The sequence below is a fragment of the Mustela erminea genome, chromosome 8 (genome assembly GCF_009829155.1).
Source record: "Mustela erminea isolate mMusErm1 chromosome 8, mMusErm1.Pri, whole genome shotgun sequence".
Classification (NCBI taxonomy): Eukaryota; Metazoa; Chordata; class Mammalia; order Carnivora; family Mustelidae; genus Mustela; species Mustela erminea.
Window position 1 is genome coordinate 32876648 of NC_045621.1, and position 18679 is coordinate 32895326.

Consider the following 18679-nt stretch of genomic DNA (forward strand, 5'->3'; position numbering starts at 1 on the left):
GCTTTGATTCCAAGACACAGGTCAAAAGGAGCAACACAGGCTGGGCCATGACTCTGTGATTCTGTGCCATTTTCTATCAGTCCATATGAAAAGCCCAGCACATAACAGAAACACTTAATTAGCAAATTAAATATCTGAGTATTTTTCCCTTATTTGATTCTGATTCTGATTTCCCTTATTTGATTCTGCTTTAATGCTTACTTTAAATATCTCATGCTGTGCATTGATTTGTAGCAAACATTTTTTTATAGAGGTTTTCAATGGAAAAAAAAAAAAGAATTTACTATGCCAGACATCCAACTCTAAAAGAAACTAATGTGGGGCATCTGCCTGTTGACAGCCTTGATCTTGCTGTCACTAAGATACATAGCTACCATAAGAAGTCCCTAGCAAGGGCAAATTCTACATGAAACAAATTCCATACAGTGGTAGAAAACTGTGAAAGCAGCAATTTATTAACATTCTGGGGGATCCTGAGGCACTTCTGAGAATATGGAAAGGATTATGAACCCTTTCCACACATTCACACAAACTATGTCCTATAAGCCCGTTTATGAACTCTAGGGTCACAAATCCTTACTATATTCTCTTTCAGGACCTGCCAATAAGCAAATAAAAGATCGGTTCCTTTCTATCTTTATTCAACAAAAAAGTCTTTTCTTTTACCTTGAAATGCAAAGGAATAAGGGGGTGGGGGTTTGCATTAATGAGATTTAGGTTTCCAAGATTTTTGTATTAAGAATGGATAGTACCTCCCAATAAGAACAGTAATTCACCTAATTGTTATTTTTAATACACCAATTTTATACCAAAGCAAAGCGGATACGGGAAGTCTTGCATTTCAAGTGAAATACACAGGAGTCACTCGGTCTTTGAATCTCAATGGACAGGTTATGAGCATACTCAAAGCCAACTACTGAGCCGAGGAGGTGCTGGGCAGGAGGAGGTCCAGCCCTTGGAAGGATACTGTAAGCACGAAGCCCAGGAGGTGAAGAAATGCCTCCCCAGCATGTTGCCACTGCGGGTGCACATCCAGCTGACACACTTGTCGTGGCCGGTGCTGATGACCCACTCGGCGGCCAGGCTGAAGATGATCGCAGACACCCGGTTCTGATGAGCTGCGGGGACAGAAAGGGAAGTCGGCACCTTTCGTGAAGGAACAGGAACTTCTGGATCAGAACCGAGCCCCACCTTCTCCAGCTGTTCAGCCGGGAGATTCAGTCTGAACAGGGGTACCAGGGAAACACCTGTGCGCTGAGAGCAGCGTTCAGCTAACTGCCCTACCCCACCTCACCAACAGGCTTTCCACGGCCCAGCCACCCTGTCTCCCCACCTGATGGACAATCGTGAGCTGCAGGTTACTAAAGACTGATGCTCAAGGGGGATTCCAATAACGCATCAAAGAGCAGACCTTTATTCCCCTTTTTCTGTACTCAAGAACATTTTTACTTTGCTAGTACTATCAATAAGGTCCATATGGAAGGAGGTAGTATTTTCTTAAAGGAGCAATGTGTTTCTATAGCCTATCACTTCAGTACTTTGACCTTTTAGAAAACACTGGCATTGTAAGGATGCCTGGGTGGCTCAGTTGGTTAAGCGACTGACTCTTGGTCTTGGCTCAGGTCGTGATCTCAGGGTAGTGAGATGGAGCCCAGGTTGGGGAAGTGAGAGGTCTGCTTCTCTCCCTCGGCACGCCCCACCCCATGGCCCCAAACCCTGCTCAGGCACTGCTCTGAAATAAATAAATCTTAAAAAAAGAAAAGAAAAAGAAAACACCAGAACTGTAAACAAGAGAACTTAAATTTTCTGAAGTTAAAAAAATATAGTGTAAGCATTTTGTTTCTGGAATAATTTCTACTTGTGTAACTTTTTATTATTTATAAAAACAAAGTACTTATAGAGTACTGTATTCCAAAATAATAGCTGAGAATGAGGAAAGTATTCTATTACTCCTGAAATGTTACATTTCCAGCTGACTGTAAGCCACACTGGGACAGTGACCTGTCAGTCTACTTCATCTAGTGTAGGACCTGGCATGCAGCAAGTGTTTAATAAATGCCCAGTCTGATGAATGAAGTCAGAGGCTAAACAGAGAAACTTCTGTCCTTGCTCTCAGCTGTACAGGTTGTTTTGGAAGAACCGAGTGACACTTTATTATAAATTAATTAGGAAATACTACAACTCTGTGAGTACAGGGGTAAAATCATGAACAGACATTCATCAAACCTAACAAATGATCGCCATTAAGTAAAGCTTAAATAATTTATAAATTAAGAACTATTTTGATCATTAAACAGGCAAAAAACATTTGTAAGAGCAAAGATGCACAGGCTGGATGAGCTAATACTCTCAACCACCACTCATGGGCCTGTAAAAGCTTACGCTAATGCAGGGAGAAGATTGCAAAATAAATCTGGAGCATTAAAACACTTTTTAATGTTCAACCCAGTTACTCCATTTTTAGGAATTTGTCTTAAATAGAAGCAACCAGGGTTAGAGGATTAGAGTCAGAGTCAAGGACACGCACACACTATGTATGTATATATGAAATATACACTCACACATATATACACACACACAGACACACACACATTGTCATATATATTAGTGTGTGTTATCAAAAAACGGAAGCAGTACATAAGCTCAAAAATAGAAGAATGGTTAAATTAAATCTGATAATGCACCTAATGGACTAGTAAATGCAAATTTAAACACTGATAAGCAGGTAAAGGATGGTAAATAACCCTGAAGAGTTGACAGCATCCTCTATAACTGGGGGAAACATATCTACAAAGTTAATGTGAAAACCTAATTCTGATCACAAGAGACAGAGCTCTCGTTTTGTGTCTATCTATATACGCATGTGTATGCAAGTATGTATTTGTATTATAATTACCTGGGTAGGTCTTGATAAAGTTCATTTTATTAAAATCCTCAGAAACATGAAATTCCTAAAAGTAAACATATGCAGTAAGAACACAGTTATGGTTTTAAAAACAGGAACTTAACTTTCAAAACAAAGTAAAATCCAAGACTAGCTATCACCAGAGTAGGGACTCAAGATTAGCTGTAACAGAGTAATAGGGAATTGCTTCCTTCTTCAGACTCGTCCTCAGGCCACGATCTCTGTTGGGGGCCAGACGGAAGAAAGGTGTTGCCCATCAGCATGGCGTTTTTGTTCAGTTCTTCCTCCACAAGTGCAAGCTTTGTGGTCCCCCTCCCTCTACTGCAAAGGAGGCATCTTGCTAATTCTGCTCCCTTGGCTACACTGAGTATTCCCAGGATGACACACATGAAGCAAGACTGCAAAGGTCCGTTAAGAGAATTCTCAGCCGCAGTGAAAATAAGGCACTGGGAACAAATACAAGTATTTGGAAATAAAGTATGTAATACTTTATAAGTAGGAAAAAATAAAAGTATATGCTTTTTAATGAAAAAATCAGCTTCAACATAAAACCAAGAAGACAAAACTCTAAAGAAAAAACACTAAGAATTCTATTGATCAATGTTAACTGAAAAGTTCTTAAGACACTAAGGAACATGGGCATTAGGAACTGTTAAACACACACACACACACACACACACACACACACAGGAATACTGATTCCTTGCTCTCCATCTTGATATTGCGAAGTACAAAAATATGTAAGTATATGTAAGTATGTGTATATGTATGCATTAATATATACAGTATATTGTGTGTGTACATTTACACAGATATATACATACATACACACTGGGGACAGTATAAATGTATTATTATATAGATCATTGTACATTTGTACATATACTGATCTGTATTGGGTGGAAAATCGATAGATCAATTGTTAACAAATGACACACTGGGTTCGCACTGCCCCTTTGCACTGAACAGCTGTGAGTTTTTATACGCTGTTCTACAATCACAGAGTCTACCCTTGAACTGGGAGCCACAAAAAGCATCCCTAGAGAGACAAAGTGCAACCATTGGAGAAACTATTTGTGCTTTATGGTTTCTGGTTATAACCGTGTCTGCACACCACGATATACCTATAAAATTTCCAGAAGGAGGAATACGTGAACACTGACATCTACTCCTACTACAGTACTCATAACAGTCCCTAGCTGATGGCAAAGACCTGGGAGAGCCCAACCCTCCCGCCCTCGCCATCTGACTACTGCTAAGTGAACTGCTTGGGCAGAGAGCCCATCCTTTCCACCGGCTTTTTCCTTCCTGGCCCTTTAATACACACTCAAGGCTTCTTAGCCTTTAACTCTAAAAACAAAACAAGTAGACACAACAAAACACTTTTAGCAGTTCTACGACTTTCCTCAGATCCTTCTCTAAAAATCAGCCCACACTGATGACCCACCATGGCACACGGCATACGGCACGGAAAGGGCTTCCCTTGCTCAGCACCAGCTGCTAACTGCTGCTTCCCAAGGTCATTCTCCAGGCCTGACCTCATCCTCTCCCCACTGCACCTGGCCCTGTGACTCACCCCTGCATGAAACTCACTGTCTCTCCGGCTTCCACGGTCACAGTGTCCTGGCTGGCTCTCCTCCCACTTTGCCCCTTCTGCCTCTGTCTCCCTCATGGGCTCCCAGTCTCTGAATCTCCCTTAAATACTGGTATTCCCAGGGAATATGACCTTGGCTCTCTGCTCTTCTCAGTCTACCTGCTCTCCCTAGTTGAGGCCAGTCACTGCTGTAGTTCCCACTGACACCTATGTCAGAGAACTCCCAACCCTACACTCCCACGAAACCCTGAGGTTTACGTCCATGAACCCAACTACAGTACTCACCTCATCACTTTTCCCTCTACATCACATCTTTCCTGTCTTAAAGCGTAGCTGACTACTCACCACCATCATCCTGGCTAAAAATCTGGAAGCCACCTTTACCCCATTCTCTATAAAACACCCACATCCAACAAGACATCAAGTCTGCCACCCAGATAGCTGTCAAAGCCAACACCTCTTCTCCAGCGCTACCCCAGCATTTCAGTGTCACACTGGGGTCCTGAAACAGACTCTTAACTGGGACGCCTCAGTTTCAGCCTTGTCCCCTCAAACTCCACACAGGGGCACAGTAAGCTCAAAAAAACAGAAACCGACCATTCTATCCTCCCCTGCTTAATGCTCCTCAATGTCTCCCCCTCGTGCAGTGACTCCCTACTGCACCTGACCCTAAGGCTCACTTCTGAGAGAGGTCATGACCGCCAGCGGGCATGACCACCAGCCAGGCCCTGGCAGTCAGTTGTCCAAGGCTCCTCATCGCTTCCCCGTCTTTGGTATGTATGTCCCACTGCCTTCCCCATTCCAGAGGCTGTCCCAAGCGCAGAGACTGGATAGCGATGTGGTGTTAGGGCGATCAGGATGATATACAAGACTGAACTCAGCTCAGGCCTCTACATAAACTTTGAAGACTCTGGTGAGTGGGGACAGAGATTTACTTGTCTTGCAGCCACTCAAGACAAGTCTTGTACGTAAGCAACCCTGCTCATTAAAACTGCCACCCAGCAATGTGGAGTGACCTGCCTCTTTTTTCGGTCTCATACGATTAGACCTACAAAAATATCTATCAATCTATAATAAACTGAATTTTTAACTATCTGGTCCTTCGCCAGGGTTAGCTTGAGAAGCACTGCCTTAAAGAGTTATAGGAATTGTCGGCTGGATAACTAGTCACTGACCTTGTTCTCGTCCCGCTCCGTTGTTGCTTATACTTACACACACACACACACACACCAACACCCACAGGCTCTCCACTGTGCCTGCCCTGCTTCCCTGTAGTTCAAGGACAGGGCTGCTGCAGACCATATATTCAGTGTATGAAGCCTGAGTACCAAGCATTCTGAACTCCATGACTTGTGTAAAAATAAGTACAAATGAAAATTAATCCATTTTTTGGCCTTGTATCTATACTGAATTAAACATTTTGTTATGCCAAACAATCAGGCATTCACTGTTCTTTATTAAAACTGTCCACAGGCTTGAACACAGGGGGGTCAGTAGAACAAGAGCGCTCTGCAAGTGACCTACCATTACGGCTCCGTTGTCCTGACCCACAAACACCCGTCTGCTGTCGTGGTGGTAAGCCAGAGCAGAGCAAGGAGCTGCCGGAAAGACAAAGACCGTGTTACGAGCAAAGCTAGGCATTCTGAGTCATTGTTTAAAATACATTACTATATAATTTACATTTAAAACAAGAGGGTAAGACTGTTTTAGAGAAAATAATGATGTAAATGGAATATGTTATTTAAGTTCTTTCTGTTGTTTTAGTTTAAAATACCAATTCAAAAAATCTTCTACATTATTTTTCTGACTTTGAGGGCAGCGAGCCAGCATGAAGCTTCATCTGGTTGAAACTCCTACCTGGAGGCTGCAAGAGTGTGGGGGCCAGTGCTCAGAGTGAGGAACCTGTTACCCAATCTCAGCAGGCCAACCTGGCCCCATGCCCCCTTCCCCATAACAGAGTGGTTACAGAGAGGCTGGATCTGTGGAAAAGGGCTTCCCAGCACCAGAATTCCTATCCCACTGTACATGGGAGCAAGCGGGGCAAGCCACTTTGGGATTATGTGCTCTCTTGAAGGGTCAAGAAAGGCTCCCCTTCCCGTGACATACACAACCTCAGTGTGTAGGAAGTGAGGTGTACATGGGAGGTATACACGTGAGTACACACATGTTCTTTGTCCGCAGCAGTGTTAAGTGCCTGAGACAGTACCTGCTTCTTCCCACGTTCATATCCCCCTCCAGGTTCTACCTGTCTTTCTTCCAGAAAGCTTGGGCCAAAGAATGAGTTTCAGAAAGGGGAAACTCTACAACATCTCCTTCTGCTCAAAATCAGACTGAAGTGATTTGGAAAATGGAACATGTGGAAAAAGAAATATCTGGGTTCATTTTAGCCTAAAGAAGTTTAACTGACCACAGGAGAACCGCGAGGGAATACATACCGTGAAACAAACCTGAGTTTACTTTAAGGTAACACTTCTTATAAAAAAAGTACAACAAAAAAAGGCTTATAAGTGACATGACCACTTGAAAACAGGTTCAAGTTTTCTCTCTACAAAGGGCTGACATTTTCTACTGAAGGACGAAGGTAAACTACAATGCTCCACTGCACCTGGAGGCAAAAACAAGGTGAGCTGCATGATCAGATCACGGGAAGAGATTTTTTTCAGGTGCATTCAGAGAACTACCCTACTGCGGGGGAGGAGCTGCAGCTGTCTGCACACGAAGCAATTACACGTGACGGAAGCCTGTACCCCTCACCCACCATACCGAAGCGGGAGCCTATAAAGAATTAGTGTCTGGGTGGCTCAGGAGGTTAAGTGTTCAACTCTTGATTTCAGCTCAGGTCATGATCTCGGGTCATGAGATAAAGCCCCGTGGGGGACTCCGCACTGGGTGTGGAGCCTGCTTAAGATTCTTTCTCTCCCTCTCCCTTTCTCTTTCTCTCTAAAAAAGAATGATAAAGTTTAAGAATTATAACCACAAAGGTGTAAGTATCTTTGTCATATAAAGTATTCTTTATTTTTATTTTTTAAAAAGATTTTATTTATTTATTTGACAGAGCTCACAAGTAGGCAGAGAGAAAGGTGGGGGGAAGCAGGCTCCCCACTGAGCAGAGAAGCCGATGTGGGACTCCATCCCAGGACCCTGGGATCATGACCTGAGCCAAAGTCAGAGGCTTTAGCACACTAAGCCACCCAGGTGCCCCTAAAGTACTCTTTAATAACTATCATGAAAATATCTTTTGGGGGGGCCTGGCTGGCTCAGTTGGTGAAGCGTCTGCCTTCGGCTCAAGTCATGATCCCAGGTTCCTGGGATTGAGCCCCGCATCGGGCTCCCTGCTCAGGGGGGAGCTGCTTCTCCCTCTGCCTCCACCTCTCTCTCTGTTTCTCATGAATAAATAAATAAATTCTTTTAGAAAATAATAATAATAAAATTATCTTTGGCAAATAAACATGCATTGGTGATTTCTGATTCATTGTCACCATTTTGCTTACTTTTAGGTTGGTACAAAATCTTAATGCTTTAGTTTTAAGCTTCTCTTCAATTCTTTTTATGTCCAACCCTATAACAAACTATACATAAATATGTAACATCCTCTTGTGTAAAATTTACAATGTGCTGAGTAGTTTTATGAGGCTAGAGAATTCTCACATTGTGGGGGGAAGAAAAAGCTTCCCTAATTTATTTGCTGTGTATCCAAAGATGTCCTGGCATTTTTCCCTAGAAGGGAAGATTCTAATGAGATAAGTGGTATTCATTAAAAAAAAAATTAGATATTCATAGTTGTATAAACACACAGAACACACATCATCTTTCAAATCAGTGACCTTTTAAAAAAGCATCATTGCAATCCAAAATCATAAGCTTAAAACTGGAGTTTCATAAATAAAGGTTATTTCTGTTTTTTTGGAATACAGCCAGGCTCCTTCGTTTATGTACTGTTTATGGTTGCTTTCTCGCTATGATGGCAGAGTTGAGTGGTTGCCAAAGAGGCTGTTTGGCCCACAACGTCTAGATATTTACAGGTCGACCCTTTTCTGGCAGGCAGCACAGTTCTGGAGTCTGATGGGCATGGATGGAATTCCCACCACAAGCAACTGACTCAACCTCTGGCATCAGTTTCCTCACTCACCAAATGGTGAAAAAATCATCTACCTTGTAGAGCTGTGTGATTTCATAAAAATGGTATTATAAAAAATAGGCAGGAGTCATACAGTAGATCACAGAAACTAGGGGTTACCATTTTTCTTCAGCTAAAGCATATTCTGAAATTTATTTTTGTTACAAGAAGTAGTTATGAAAAAACTCAATCACACAGAGCAGTACACTAAGGACTGGCTTAATGGTCATTCTATTAGATCACAAGAAAAAGTTTAAATTGGTGGACTGTCATTAAAATGTCCTCAACTGGATAATCTGCAGATAGTTTTTAGAACAGGTCACTTTGCATATTTTGAACTCATCTTCAATTAGAAGTCCCTGTAAAACAATCGTTCCTCATCATTCATTCACCCTGCTCTCTGCTGGAGGCGTTCGAACAGTCCCAGCAGTGATGCAGTTCCAGATGGAAGTGTAAGGCACAGTAGGGAAGCATCTGGAAGCCATAAGCTGAATATGTTCAGGTGCAAACATATGGAAGTCAGCCACTCACAGAGACGCTATGCCTGTTCTTTCCAGTTGTTGCTGGTCCTTCCAGACACAGCATTCGGGGAGCTGCCTTGGCTGGAGGGGGCAGGGAAACATTTAAACCAAGTTAGCAAGGGACCGCAACTGAGATAGCCAAAGCCGTGAGCCCAAGACCTAAAAGCCATGGAAGAGTGCACACTTCTGCTAAATTCGGAGACAGCAAGTACAAAGCTGTACGAACTCGCTGGGATAAATATAAACCGAGGAGGAAGTGAACTGAACATAGGACAAAATCCATCTCTGTCTCTATTCCAGGAAGCCTGAACTCCAAGGTCGAGGACGCAAGGACATGAAGCTATGCCCAAAATGCGAAGTGCGGAGAAATGGAGGAAAAGGAGGAATACGAGCAGCAGTGTTAACAAGACTGTTCACAAAGATGACAGAACATTCCCCAGCACTGGCAGCACTTCCTTTCCAGCTGTGAGACGCTTCCCTAGGCCGCTGAACGGAAGGGCTTATCAGTCTGAGAGGTGCTCTGCCCTGGTCCGAAACAATCAAACTCTGCCCTGGTCCGAAACAATCAAACTCGGGTTTGAAAATCTGTCCAACGGGCTCTATGAGTGCACATACTGAGACGTAGGGTCATCGTCATTGAGAGTTAGCAAGGTCACGCAGCCGCAGTCCACGCGGACGTGGGCAGCAAGTGCTACTGCTTGGCACAGTAAGTTGTGATTGGGTTTTCAGGGGGTCTTCTCAGAGGGGCCATACTGTAGAATTCTGTATCTCCCTTTGCAACAGTTATCGTTACAGCAGCAGCCCACAAAGTCTTCACATTCGTGGCGGAATTACCAAGACAGAGGTGAGCAGCCTGCCCAAGTTGTCCCGGGAAGGCAGGAAAAATCAAACTCCTGATCGACTTCTGATTTTTTCTGAGCGTGACCACAGGAGCCGAACAGTGCGCGCCCCGGGACAGATGCAGGAAGGAGAGCGTGCCGGCCGAGAAAGGAGGCGCTCCGAAGGACGACCCAGACGGATTCCTCGGAACTTGCCGAAGAACTGGCTGTTCTGTGTTTGTAACACACTCTACTGCCTCTGGAATGAACTCTTGAGAAAGCTGGGAACACTGTCCAGAGTGTCTGCAAACAACGGCAAGAGCTCTTCCTCGGAGGATCTGACCACAGCCTTCAGAAGAACAAAACATCAAGCAGGCCCCAAATCCTTTCTCTTCCTCAGGGGTCTTCCGAACTCCGAAACCATTAACGGAGGAAAATTCCTCATTAAGGACCAACATCACACGGGGGAGTGAGGAGCGATGATGCCTTCCATGTGGCCATTTGGGATAGCAGGGCCCAACTCCAGAGTGGGCCCAGGGGCATCCAGGCCTCTGCCCAGGGCTTTCTTTCCAAGAAAGGAGGAAGAGAAGGAGGGGCAGGGACGGATGGCAAGGCTGCTCATATCCGCAGGAAGGGCTGGAAATTCGGTGTAATTTTATGTCACTGCCTCTCAGGGCTCTTTTAAAATCGCAGTGCAAAAGCTTTATCTTCTGGATTTATTTTGTGAACCTACTGAACTATTGAGAAAATTCTCCATGCAGAATGGATTATACTTCAGACGCAATCTCTCAGCAGTACCCGGAAGTTTGTGAAAAGGGTGAGCAGAAGGCGGGTTATGAGGGCATGGGAGTACACAGCTCTTTTTTAGTGCTAGGCTCGGCCACTTCGAAGCACACAGTCATTCCGAACACAGGCTGGCAAAACAAAAACAAAGGAAAACCTGGGGGCGGTGAGGCACGCCCCTCCCCGTGCCTCTCCTTGTTTTTCAGTTTTGCTCAAGTCAGCTTTAGGTAAGCCAGCAGACCTAACTTCCTTTGCAAAAGAAAAGGAGTGTTCCTGCAGCTTAGCACAGTCTGTTGGAGTATTAGGCAACTAAGAAACCCATTGTGAAATCTCATAGCACTCTTTTAAAAAAAGATTTTATTCATTTATTTATTTTTGTTGGGGGGTGCAGGAGAGCAGAAGGGAATCTCAAGCAGACTTCCTGCTGAGCAGATCTCACAACCCTGATATAAAGACCTGAGCTGAAATCAAAAGTCAGATGCTTAACTGACAGCCACCCAGGCACCCCTCTAGTAGCACTTTTTAATCAAGCACTTTGAACTCTGAATCACCAAAGGCATTAGACATACTTCCCGCAAGTGGAACAGTTCTGCTACTCACAGGCCATGGTGTGGTAAATGCTGGGCCAGTACTGACCACTGTCTCTTTTCAGCCATACTCGGATGGTTCTGTAGAGAAAAGAATGGAAGAGCAGTCTTTAGCAACTTCATCCTATTTGTGCTCCAGGGAAATATAATTATTTACTTTATTTTCAATCCTGTTTCCCAACTGACCTTATAACATCGATCAGTTGGACAAATTAGGGAAATACAGCAGCACCCGCAAGTACAGCACACAGTACCTTATATACAAACCATGCGTGCACGCACCTCACAGGCACACACACACGGACACACACACACCATATCTAGCTACACATCTATGCCCATATATGGCAAGTTACGTGGCAGCGATGAGTCAGAATTTCAAGTAATTTTAATAATATGGAAAATCTTATTATATTAAAATATACGATGAGAACTGCTGCTTTTCTTAGTAAAAAACAAACTATGCAAACTTGGTCGCCTGCCATCTGAGCCAAAGGAGGGGAGCAGAAGACATAAACAGAAAGAGAACGCTTCTGGAGAACCGGGAGAGATGTGCAGAGCCCATACTGCTGCTGGTTCCCGATAATTCCTGGTCTTCCTGCCCCGGGGGAGGAAGTCATCCCACGCCAGGTCTCTGGGCCTTTCCTTTCATCAGAACCCGCATAGGGAGATGAGGAAATCCTGCACACAGGCAGGAAAATGACAAATGACCAAAATAGCCAAAGTTTAATATTCTGGCTTATCATGTCAGAAGAACAATAAGGAACACTAGGGCTCTTCCTACTCCATTCGCAGAAGCTCCTCAAAGCTCCAGGTCCCTTCCTCTTCCCAGTGCCGGGACGCTCACTGCCTCTCCCCACACAGGCTCACTCTGCTTCTGTGCTGAGTCCCACCCATCCCAAGGCCCCTGACTGTTAGCTCCGTCACAGTCACGCTAGGATTTCTAACAGCAACGCAGATTCTCATACACAGTTGACACTGATTAAATGTCCGCACCTTAAGTTAAAATACGTAAGTATAAATGTTGACACGATCTGTCTTCATTTTGTTTGGCATTCAAGACAAGTGTGACTAGTCCATGAGGATAAAAATCAGAATGGTGTTGCTTCCAGGGGAGGAAGACAAAAGGGAATTGCAGCAACTTTCGGGGTAATGATAAGGGCTCTGGGGAGTTGGTTTCATGAGTACATGCATTTGTCAGGACTGACCCAACTACAGTTCAGATCTATACAGATTACTGTATATAATTAGATTGCAATAAAGACTAGATGTTGACCTTCATTCATCCAAATAAATAGGAGGACCTAGCAGCAGAGTGGGCAAATGACTACTTTGTATATGAACTGGATACAGGCCTCAGCGTAGGAGAAGCCATGTGTACAACACGCCAGCTGCCAGCCACTGCTGATTGGTCACAATGGAACCTTTACCAACTTTCTCCACATCCCACCCCTGATCACAACTGGCTAGACCAGAAATGGGGCGTCTGATCCTAGCTGGTCCAATCAGCTCCTCCCTGGGGAAACTGGGAACAGGGACAGAGAAAAATAGATCAGTATCTCTGATAGTTGAAACGACTGTTTCTCGTCACATACTGTTTTCTAATTTGGATGCAGAATGCTGCACATCAAAAAAAGGCAAAGAATGACGTCAATCTATTAAAAGAAGCCGAAGCAATCTGAAGAGGGTCCAGGTAAAAGGCCCTCATGCCCTAGACTGAGCTATTTCCCTAGTCTGCTGTTCTCTGAGGCAGATACCGCAGCATCCTTACCAGAAACCCTCTCAATAGCTTAAGTCAGCCTGAGTTACTTCTGTTGTTGGCAATCAAGCAGATATTAATACAGGACATCTACCTGATGACACCAAGAATACCAAACCCAGTTTCTTCCGTTGAGCACCATTAAACAAGCTCCTATGTGTTGAGGTTCACAAGGCAGGATAATCAGGTAGACTTTCTTTCAAGGTACCTGTATTGTGACAGTAAGTTCTAAAAGTCTAAGTTCATATGCAAAATTAAACGAGAGATAAGAAAAAAGCATATAGGAAGGGACCTTTAATTTTCGTAGTTTGTAATTCCATATCCTCACAAACACACAGGCAGCTCAAAGAAGGACTCAGTGGCACATGCTCTCTCCCTCATGGGAAGAAGAGCGAAACTCAGTAGCAGAGAAGCTGACCGTGAGTGCGAAACCCTAAAGGTCAGCTCTGCCATCCAGTCACCTAACCCTGAAAAGTCCAACTTTTACTTCATGAAGTTTAGAATGATATATAAAATAGCCCAAGGTCAACACAGAAACTACCCAGACACCAGCATCTTGGGAACACAGTATTACTTCCTTTGGAGGACAAACATTAGTACTATAATTTAGTCTGCGTCCAGCTGACACACCAGAAACTGGCAAGGCTTAAATTATCTCACATGATGTTTCGTTTGAAAATCGATTACACCCGGGCTGAGAGAAGACCATCCTTGCTTGAGAATCAAGTTCCAAAACTGGCACCTGACCTTGCTAGTCCGCTCTACCTCTCCATATTCACATCTTTTACCTGGAATTCTGTCCCGTCTCTTTTCAAGCCTCGCTCTTTCCCCTCCTTCCACAAAAATGCTAAAATCTCCCATTTCCAAGACTAAATCAAAACAATGTTAAGTTTAACACCTAACACTCCAGTACTCTACCTAGAACCAACGTATTAAACAAAGTTGTATAATTTCTACTAAATAATATAAGAATTTGTTTTGTATTGTGTTTAGAATGTTTCTTGATTGGGTAATAAATGGTTGCAATAGGCTTAAGTTGGGCTGCTTATTAAAAAAAAAATCAACAAATTCGAAAGACAAAAAAAAATTACTATTCAGTAAACTGGAAGTAAAATCTAAGTTGAGAGCAATACAATAATACAGTTTAGTAACATTTACAGGACAAAACTATTAAAAACTCTAGTATGTTATTAATAGACTATATGATCACCAAGTATCAAGATCAGATTGTTTTATTTCTATTAAAAACCACAGTATTTTCTGCCTAGCTGAATGTCTAAGCCAGTCTCTCTGAGTTAAATTAAAATATAACAGCTTAACTTTTCCTTTAATATTTTGACAAGTTTACACCCACTTACCTAAACTCGTTTTTTATGCTTTGCTTGCTGCTTATTTTAGCCATTTTTATAATGGATGGGTTTTCTTTGAGATTCTAAGACCATGCCAGTCTGAAAAAAAAGTCTTTCCTTAAAACCAAAACCTTAGAAACATATTCACCTTTGCCAGGCTCTATTTTTAAGTTATTTTAAAACAATAGTCTGATAGTTTTCCAAAGGTACTTAGAAGGGAAATGTGTCATTTCTTTCAGAGCCTACATAAAATTTTTCCAGAGGTCTCCATGCTACTGTTACCTACACTGATCTCCTGTGCCCTCCTAGTTAGAGATCCTTGGGCTTACATGTAGCTGCAGTATTTTCCAAGGGTAGGTGAGAAAAGCTGTTTCTATGTGAGACGGTCATGTGATACATGTCTGATCACGCCGGATGCCCACCGCGACCATCACTTCATCTGTCTGTCATCCTTCAGCTAGGTGGATGATCTGCTTGTTTTCCAGATAAAGGAGAAGCCAAAGCTGGATGGTAAATTTTTATTTTAAGTATTTCTGACTGAAATGTGTTTAAAATGTATCGCCATGGAGGGCTAAGCAAATGAACAAGTGAAAACAGTAACAGAAATGCCATTTCTAGGGCTCTCATAATTTTCTGCCAGCGCTGTAAATCGGAACTCACACTTCGGCCAGAATTTGTTCCATATACTGAGTAAAACGTTTCCTGCCTAATACGGCTGCTACCACTCCTACTAATAGTAATGGCAACAGAAAGTGATTTAGGAATTCCACACTTGGCAAGTGAGTCTGAAGAAATTATTTAATAGGAAAAAAAGAATCACACATTACTAAAAAGTTCCTATGAGCATCATTCCAAGGAGTAAAAACTGGGGGAAAATGTTAAATAATGAAATGGATTAATGTCATATTAATTCAACAGCTGACATAACCATTACAAATAGTTCTGAAAATCATGAGTTCAGATAAGCTACTGAATTAGTATGCTTACGCAGTCATCAAAAATAGCTGCAAACGGGCGCCTGGGTGGCTCAGTGGGTTAAAGCCTCTGCCTTCAGCTCAGGTCATGATCTCAAGGTCCTGGGATGGAGCCCCGCATCGGGCTCTCTGCTCAGCGGGAAGCCTGCTTCCTCCTCTCTCTCTGCCTGCCTCTCTGCCTACTTGTGATTTCTGTCTGTCAAATAAATAAATAAAATCTTTTAAAAAAATAGTTGCAAAGACTATGAACCCATGAGAAAATGTTATGAAATGTTCATTTTTTTTTTTTTTTTTTTTTTTTTTTTTTAAAGATTTTATTTATTTGTTAGAGAGAGAGATACAGAGCGCAAGCACAGGCAGACAGAGTGGCAGGCTAGAGGCAGAGGGAGAAGCAGGCTCCCTGCCGAGCAAGGAGCCCGATGTGGGACTCGATCCCAGAACGCCGGGATCATGACCTGAGCCGAAGGCAGCTGCTTAACCAACTGAGCCACCCAGGCGTCCCGAAATGTTCATTTTTTTGTTTAAAAAAAAAAGCATAATGTAAAATGATGTATCTAACTGTTGTAATTAGGCTGGGAACACGCCTTTGAAGCAGCCGATCGAGGCCTTCGGCTCCCTTTCGGGGAGAGGGGGAGGTCCTGGAGCCCTGAGACTCGGAGAACTCCAGGGTCCCCAACCTCTACTAGGTAAGCAGAAGAACAAGCCAACCATTAAACAACTCTTGACGAGCCCTCAGGCACTCAAGGATGTTATCTGTTCAACTTCTAGGAGGCTATCTAAATGTGAAGACTGGGGACCCCTAGGGTGGCTCAGCCAGTTAAGCGTCTGCCTTCAGCTCTGGTCTTGATCCCAGGATTTTGGGATCAAGCCCCGAGTCAGGATCCCAGCTCAGCGGAGAGTCTGCTTCTCCCTCTGCCCCTCACCCCACTTGTGCTCTCTCTCTTTTAAGTAAATAAAATTTTAAAAATCAATCAATAAATAAATGCAAAGACTGTGCAATCCCTACGAATGCATCCGTTAAATCACTCCCAACAGGAGCTAACAAGGCTGAGGAGTGACACAGGCCTCGGACTGACGCTCCAGGGCGAGCGCAGGCTCTAGAATCCGAGGCATCTCCAAGCAGGCTGCAGCCACTTCTCTTCAGTAAGGCAGAGCCTAAGAGGTTCTGGTCATCCCTCCCTGACAGTTCTTCTCTGAGGCGGATTCTGTCTTCAACAGACACTCCTGCCACGGGTGAGGCCTTGAAGTCTGGAGCTTGTTGCACCCCCATCAAGTCTAGTCAGGGATCTGATGCCTGGAGGAGGTCCTTGCAGAGGGCCACACACGCCCAGAGCTAAGAAGGAGACACGGACCCACGGACTGGGACTCAAGGACTAGAAGTGCTATGTGGACACAACCTTGAGAATGTCACCCCCACCCCGCCAGGAGAAGTGAGCAAGGGGCACAGGCGGGTGAAGGAATCAGACGCAGAAAGGCAGGAAAGAGAAGACCCCAAAAGACTTAGGGCCACAAGGCCTGAAAGACACAAGGCAACACACCGTGCCTCGTGATAAATGTGCCCCTGCTTGACTTCTTCTAAGTTCACAGCAAGTGAATTGTAATGGCAGATAAAGCTACTTCGTATATTCTAGAAACACATTGGGATCCAAGAAAGGCTACTGTCGGTTGAGAACATGATGTCATATCCTCATGGCAATGACGACAGCTAAGACCTCCATTTTATACTTAGCAAAAGTAAGGAGAGTCAAAGTCCTAAAATCAAACAAACCAACATCAGTTTGTCTGGTTGTTTTGTCCAATTTTATTGTTCTTTTATCAGAGGATGATGAAAATTTCACATTTCAAAACATTACAAAAGTAAATAATTCAAAGCTGAGCAGCTTTTATATGGTAAATAAAGAACAATTTTTTTTTAAAAAACCCTTTTTAGAAAATGCTACATTTTATCCTCCAAAGCAGTAACCTCTAAACAATAAGGAAACATGAAGAATTAAGTAACTTTTTCCCTCCAAACAAATCTAGAGTGTGGAAAAGTCTAGGTCTAACTTCGAAGCTCTTATTTGGTACAAAGAAATCCTGACTTCCATGCTAAACAGGAACAGTGACTTAACAAAATCTCCCTTGACTAACACGTATTTTGGGTTTTGTTTCAAATTTTCATTTACATTCTAGCTAATATACAGCGCGATACTGGTTTCAGGAGAATTCATCCCTTCCATACAACACCCAGGGCTCATCACAAGTGGGCCCCTTCATCCGGGTCACTCATCTAGCCCACCCCTCCCCCCTCCCTCCAGGCACCCTCAGTTTGTTTTCTATGGTTAAAAGTCTCTTACAGGTTGCTTCCCTCTCTTTTTTTTCCCTTTCCGTATCTTCATCTGTTTTTTTCCTTAAATTCTACATATGAGTGAAATCATTCAGTATCTGCCTTCCTCTGACTTATTTTTGCTCAGCGTAATACACTCTAGCTCCAACCGTGTCATTGCAAATAGCAAGACTTCCTTCTTTGTAATGGCCAGTGTTCCGTTACATACATCATATGTATATAAAAAAATATACACACACACACATACACACACATACACACACCTTCTTTACCTATTCATCAGTTGATGGGCACTTATTTTTAGAATAAAATAAGCTAGAGAAGAGAAAAAGTTATTAAGAAAATCAAAGTGAAAACACATTTATAGTACTATGCTATAAGAAATCCACACAGAAGTGGGCCCGCACAGTCCAAAGTCATGTTGTTCAAGAGTCAACTGTACTTGCTGTTTTAAGCCACTGAATTTTGAAGTGGTTTGTTTCATAGCAATAACTTAGTGATACGATGCTATCTGTTCCAAAAATAGAATACCCTCCTTTTTTTTTTTTTTTTAAAGATTTTATTTATTTATCTGACAGAGAGAGAGAAAGCAGGCACACACAAGCAGGGGGAGTGGCAGTCAGAAGGAGAAGCAGGCTCCCCACCGAGCCAAGAGCCTGACACAGGACTGGATCCCAGGACCAGAGATCATGATCTGAGCCAAAGGCAGACGCTTACCTGACTGAGCCAACCAGGTGCCCCTAAATACTCTGAAGAATACTTAGGATTCTGACCTTAAAATGAAGGATAAAAATAGCATATGGCCTTTACTGAGTATCAAGGATTTAAAAGTACTGAATAAACACTCATTAAAAGCCAGTTGAAAATGTAGGAAATCACAAGCATTTATAAAACCTCATCTGCTTAAACTAGAAAGAGGAGGAATGAAGATAGATTCCAAGCAGGT

At 43.2% G+C, this 18679-nt stretch overlaps 1 protein-coding gene across 2 annotated transcripts in view; it reads right to left on the reverse strand.

Moving 5' to 3' along the window:
* WDFY1 (WD repeat and FYVE domain containing 1) overlaps nucleotides 1-18679 on the reverse strand; it is a 42622-nt gene that overhangs the window by 15794 nt on the left and 8149 nt on the right. The window contains exons 2-5 of one of the 2 annotated variants that reach the window (XM_032354974.1): nucleotides 11339-11406; nucleotides 6024-6097; nucleotides 2897-2951; nucleotides 968-1118 (exon numbers count right to left, since the gene is read on the reverse strand). In XM_032354974.1, the coding sequence (XP_032210865.1) occupies nucleotides 968-1118; nucleotides 2897-2951; nucleotides 6024-6097; nucleotides 11339-11406 (348 nt within the window). The remainder of the gene's footprint in view (nucleotides 1-967; nucleotides 1119-2896; nucleotides 2952-6023; nucleotides 6098-11338; nucleotides 11407-18679) is intronic. The other variant, XM_032354973.1, reaches the window with a different exon arrangement.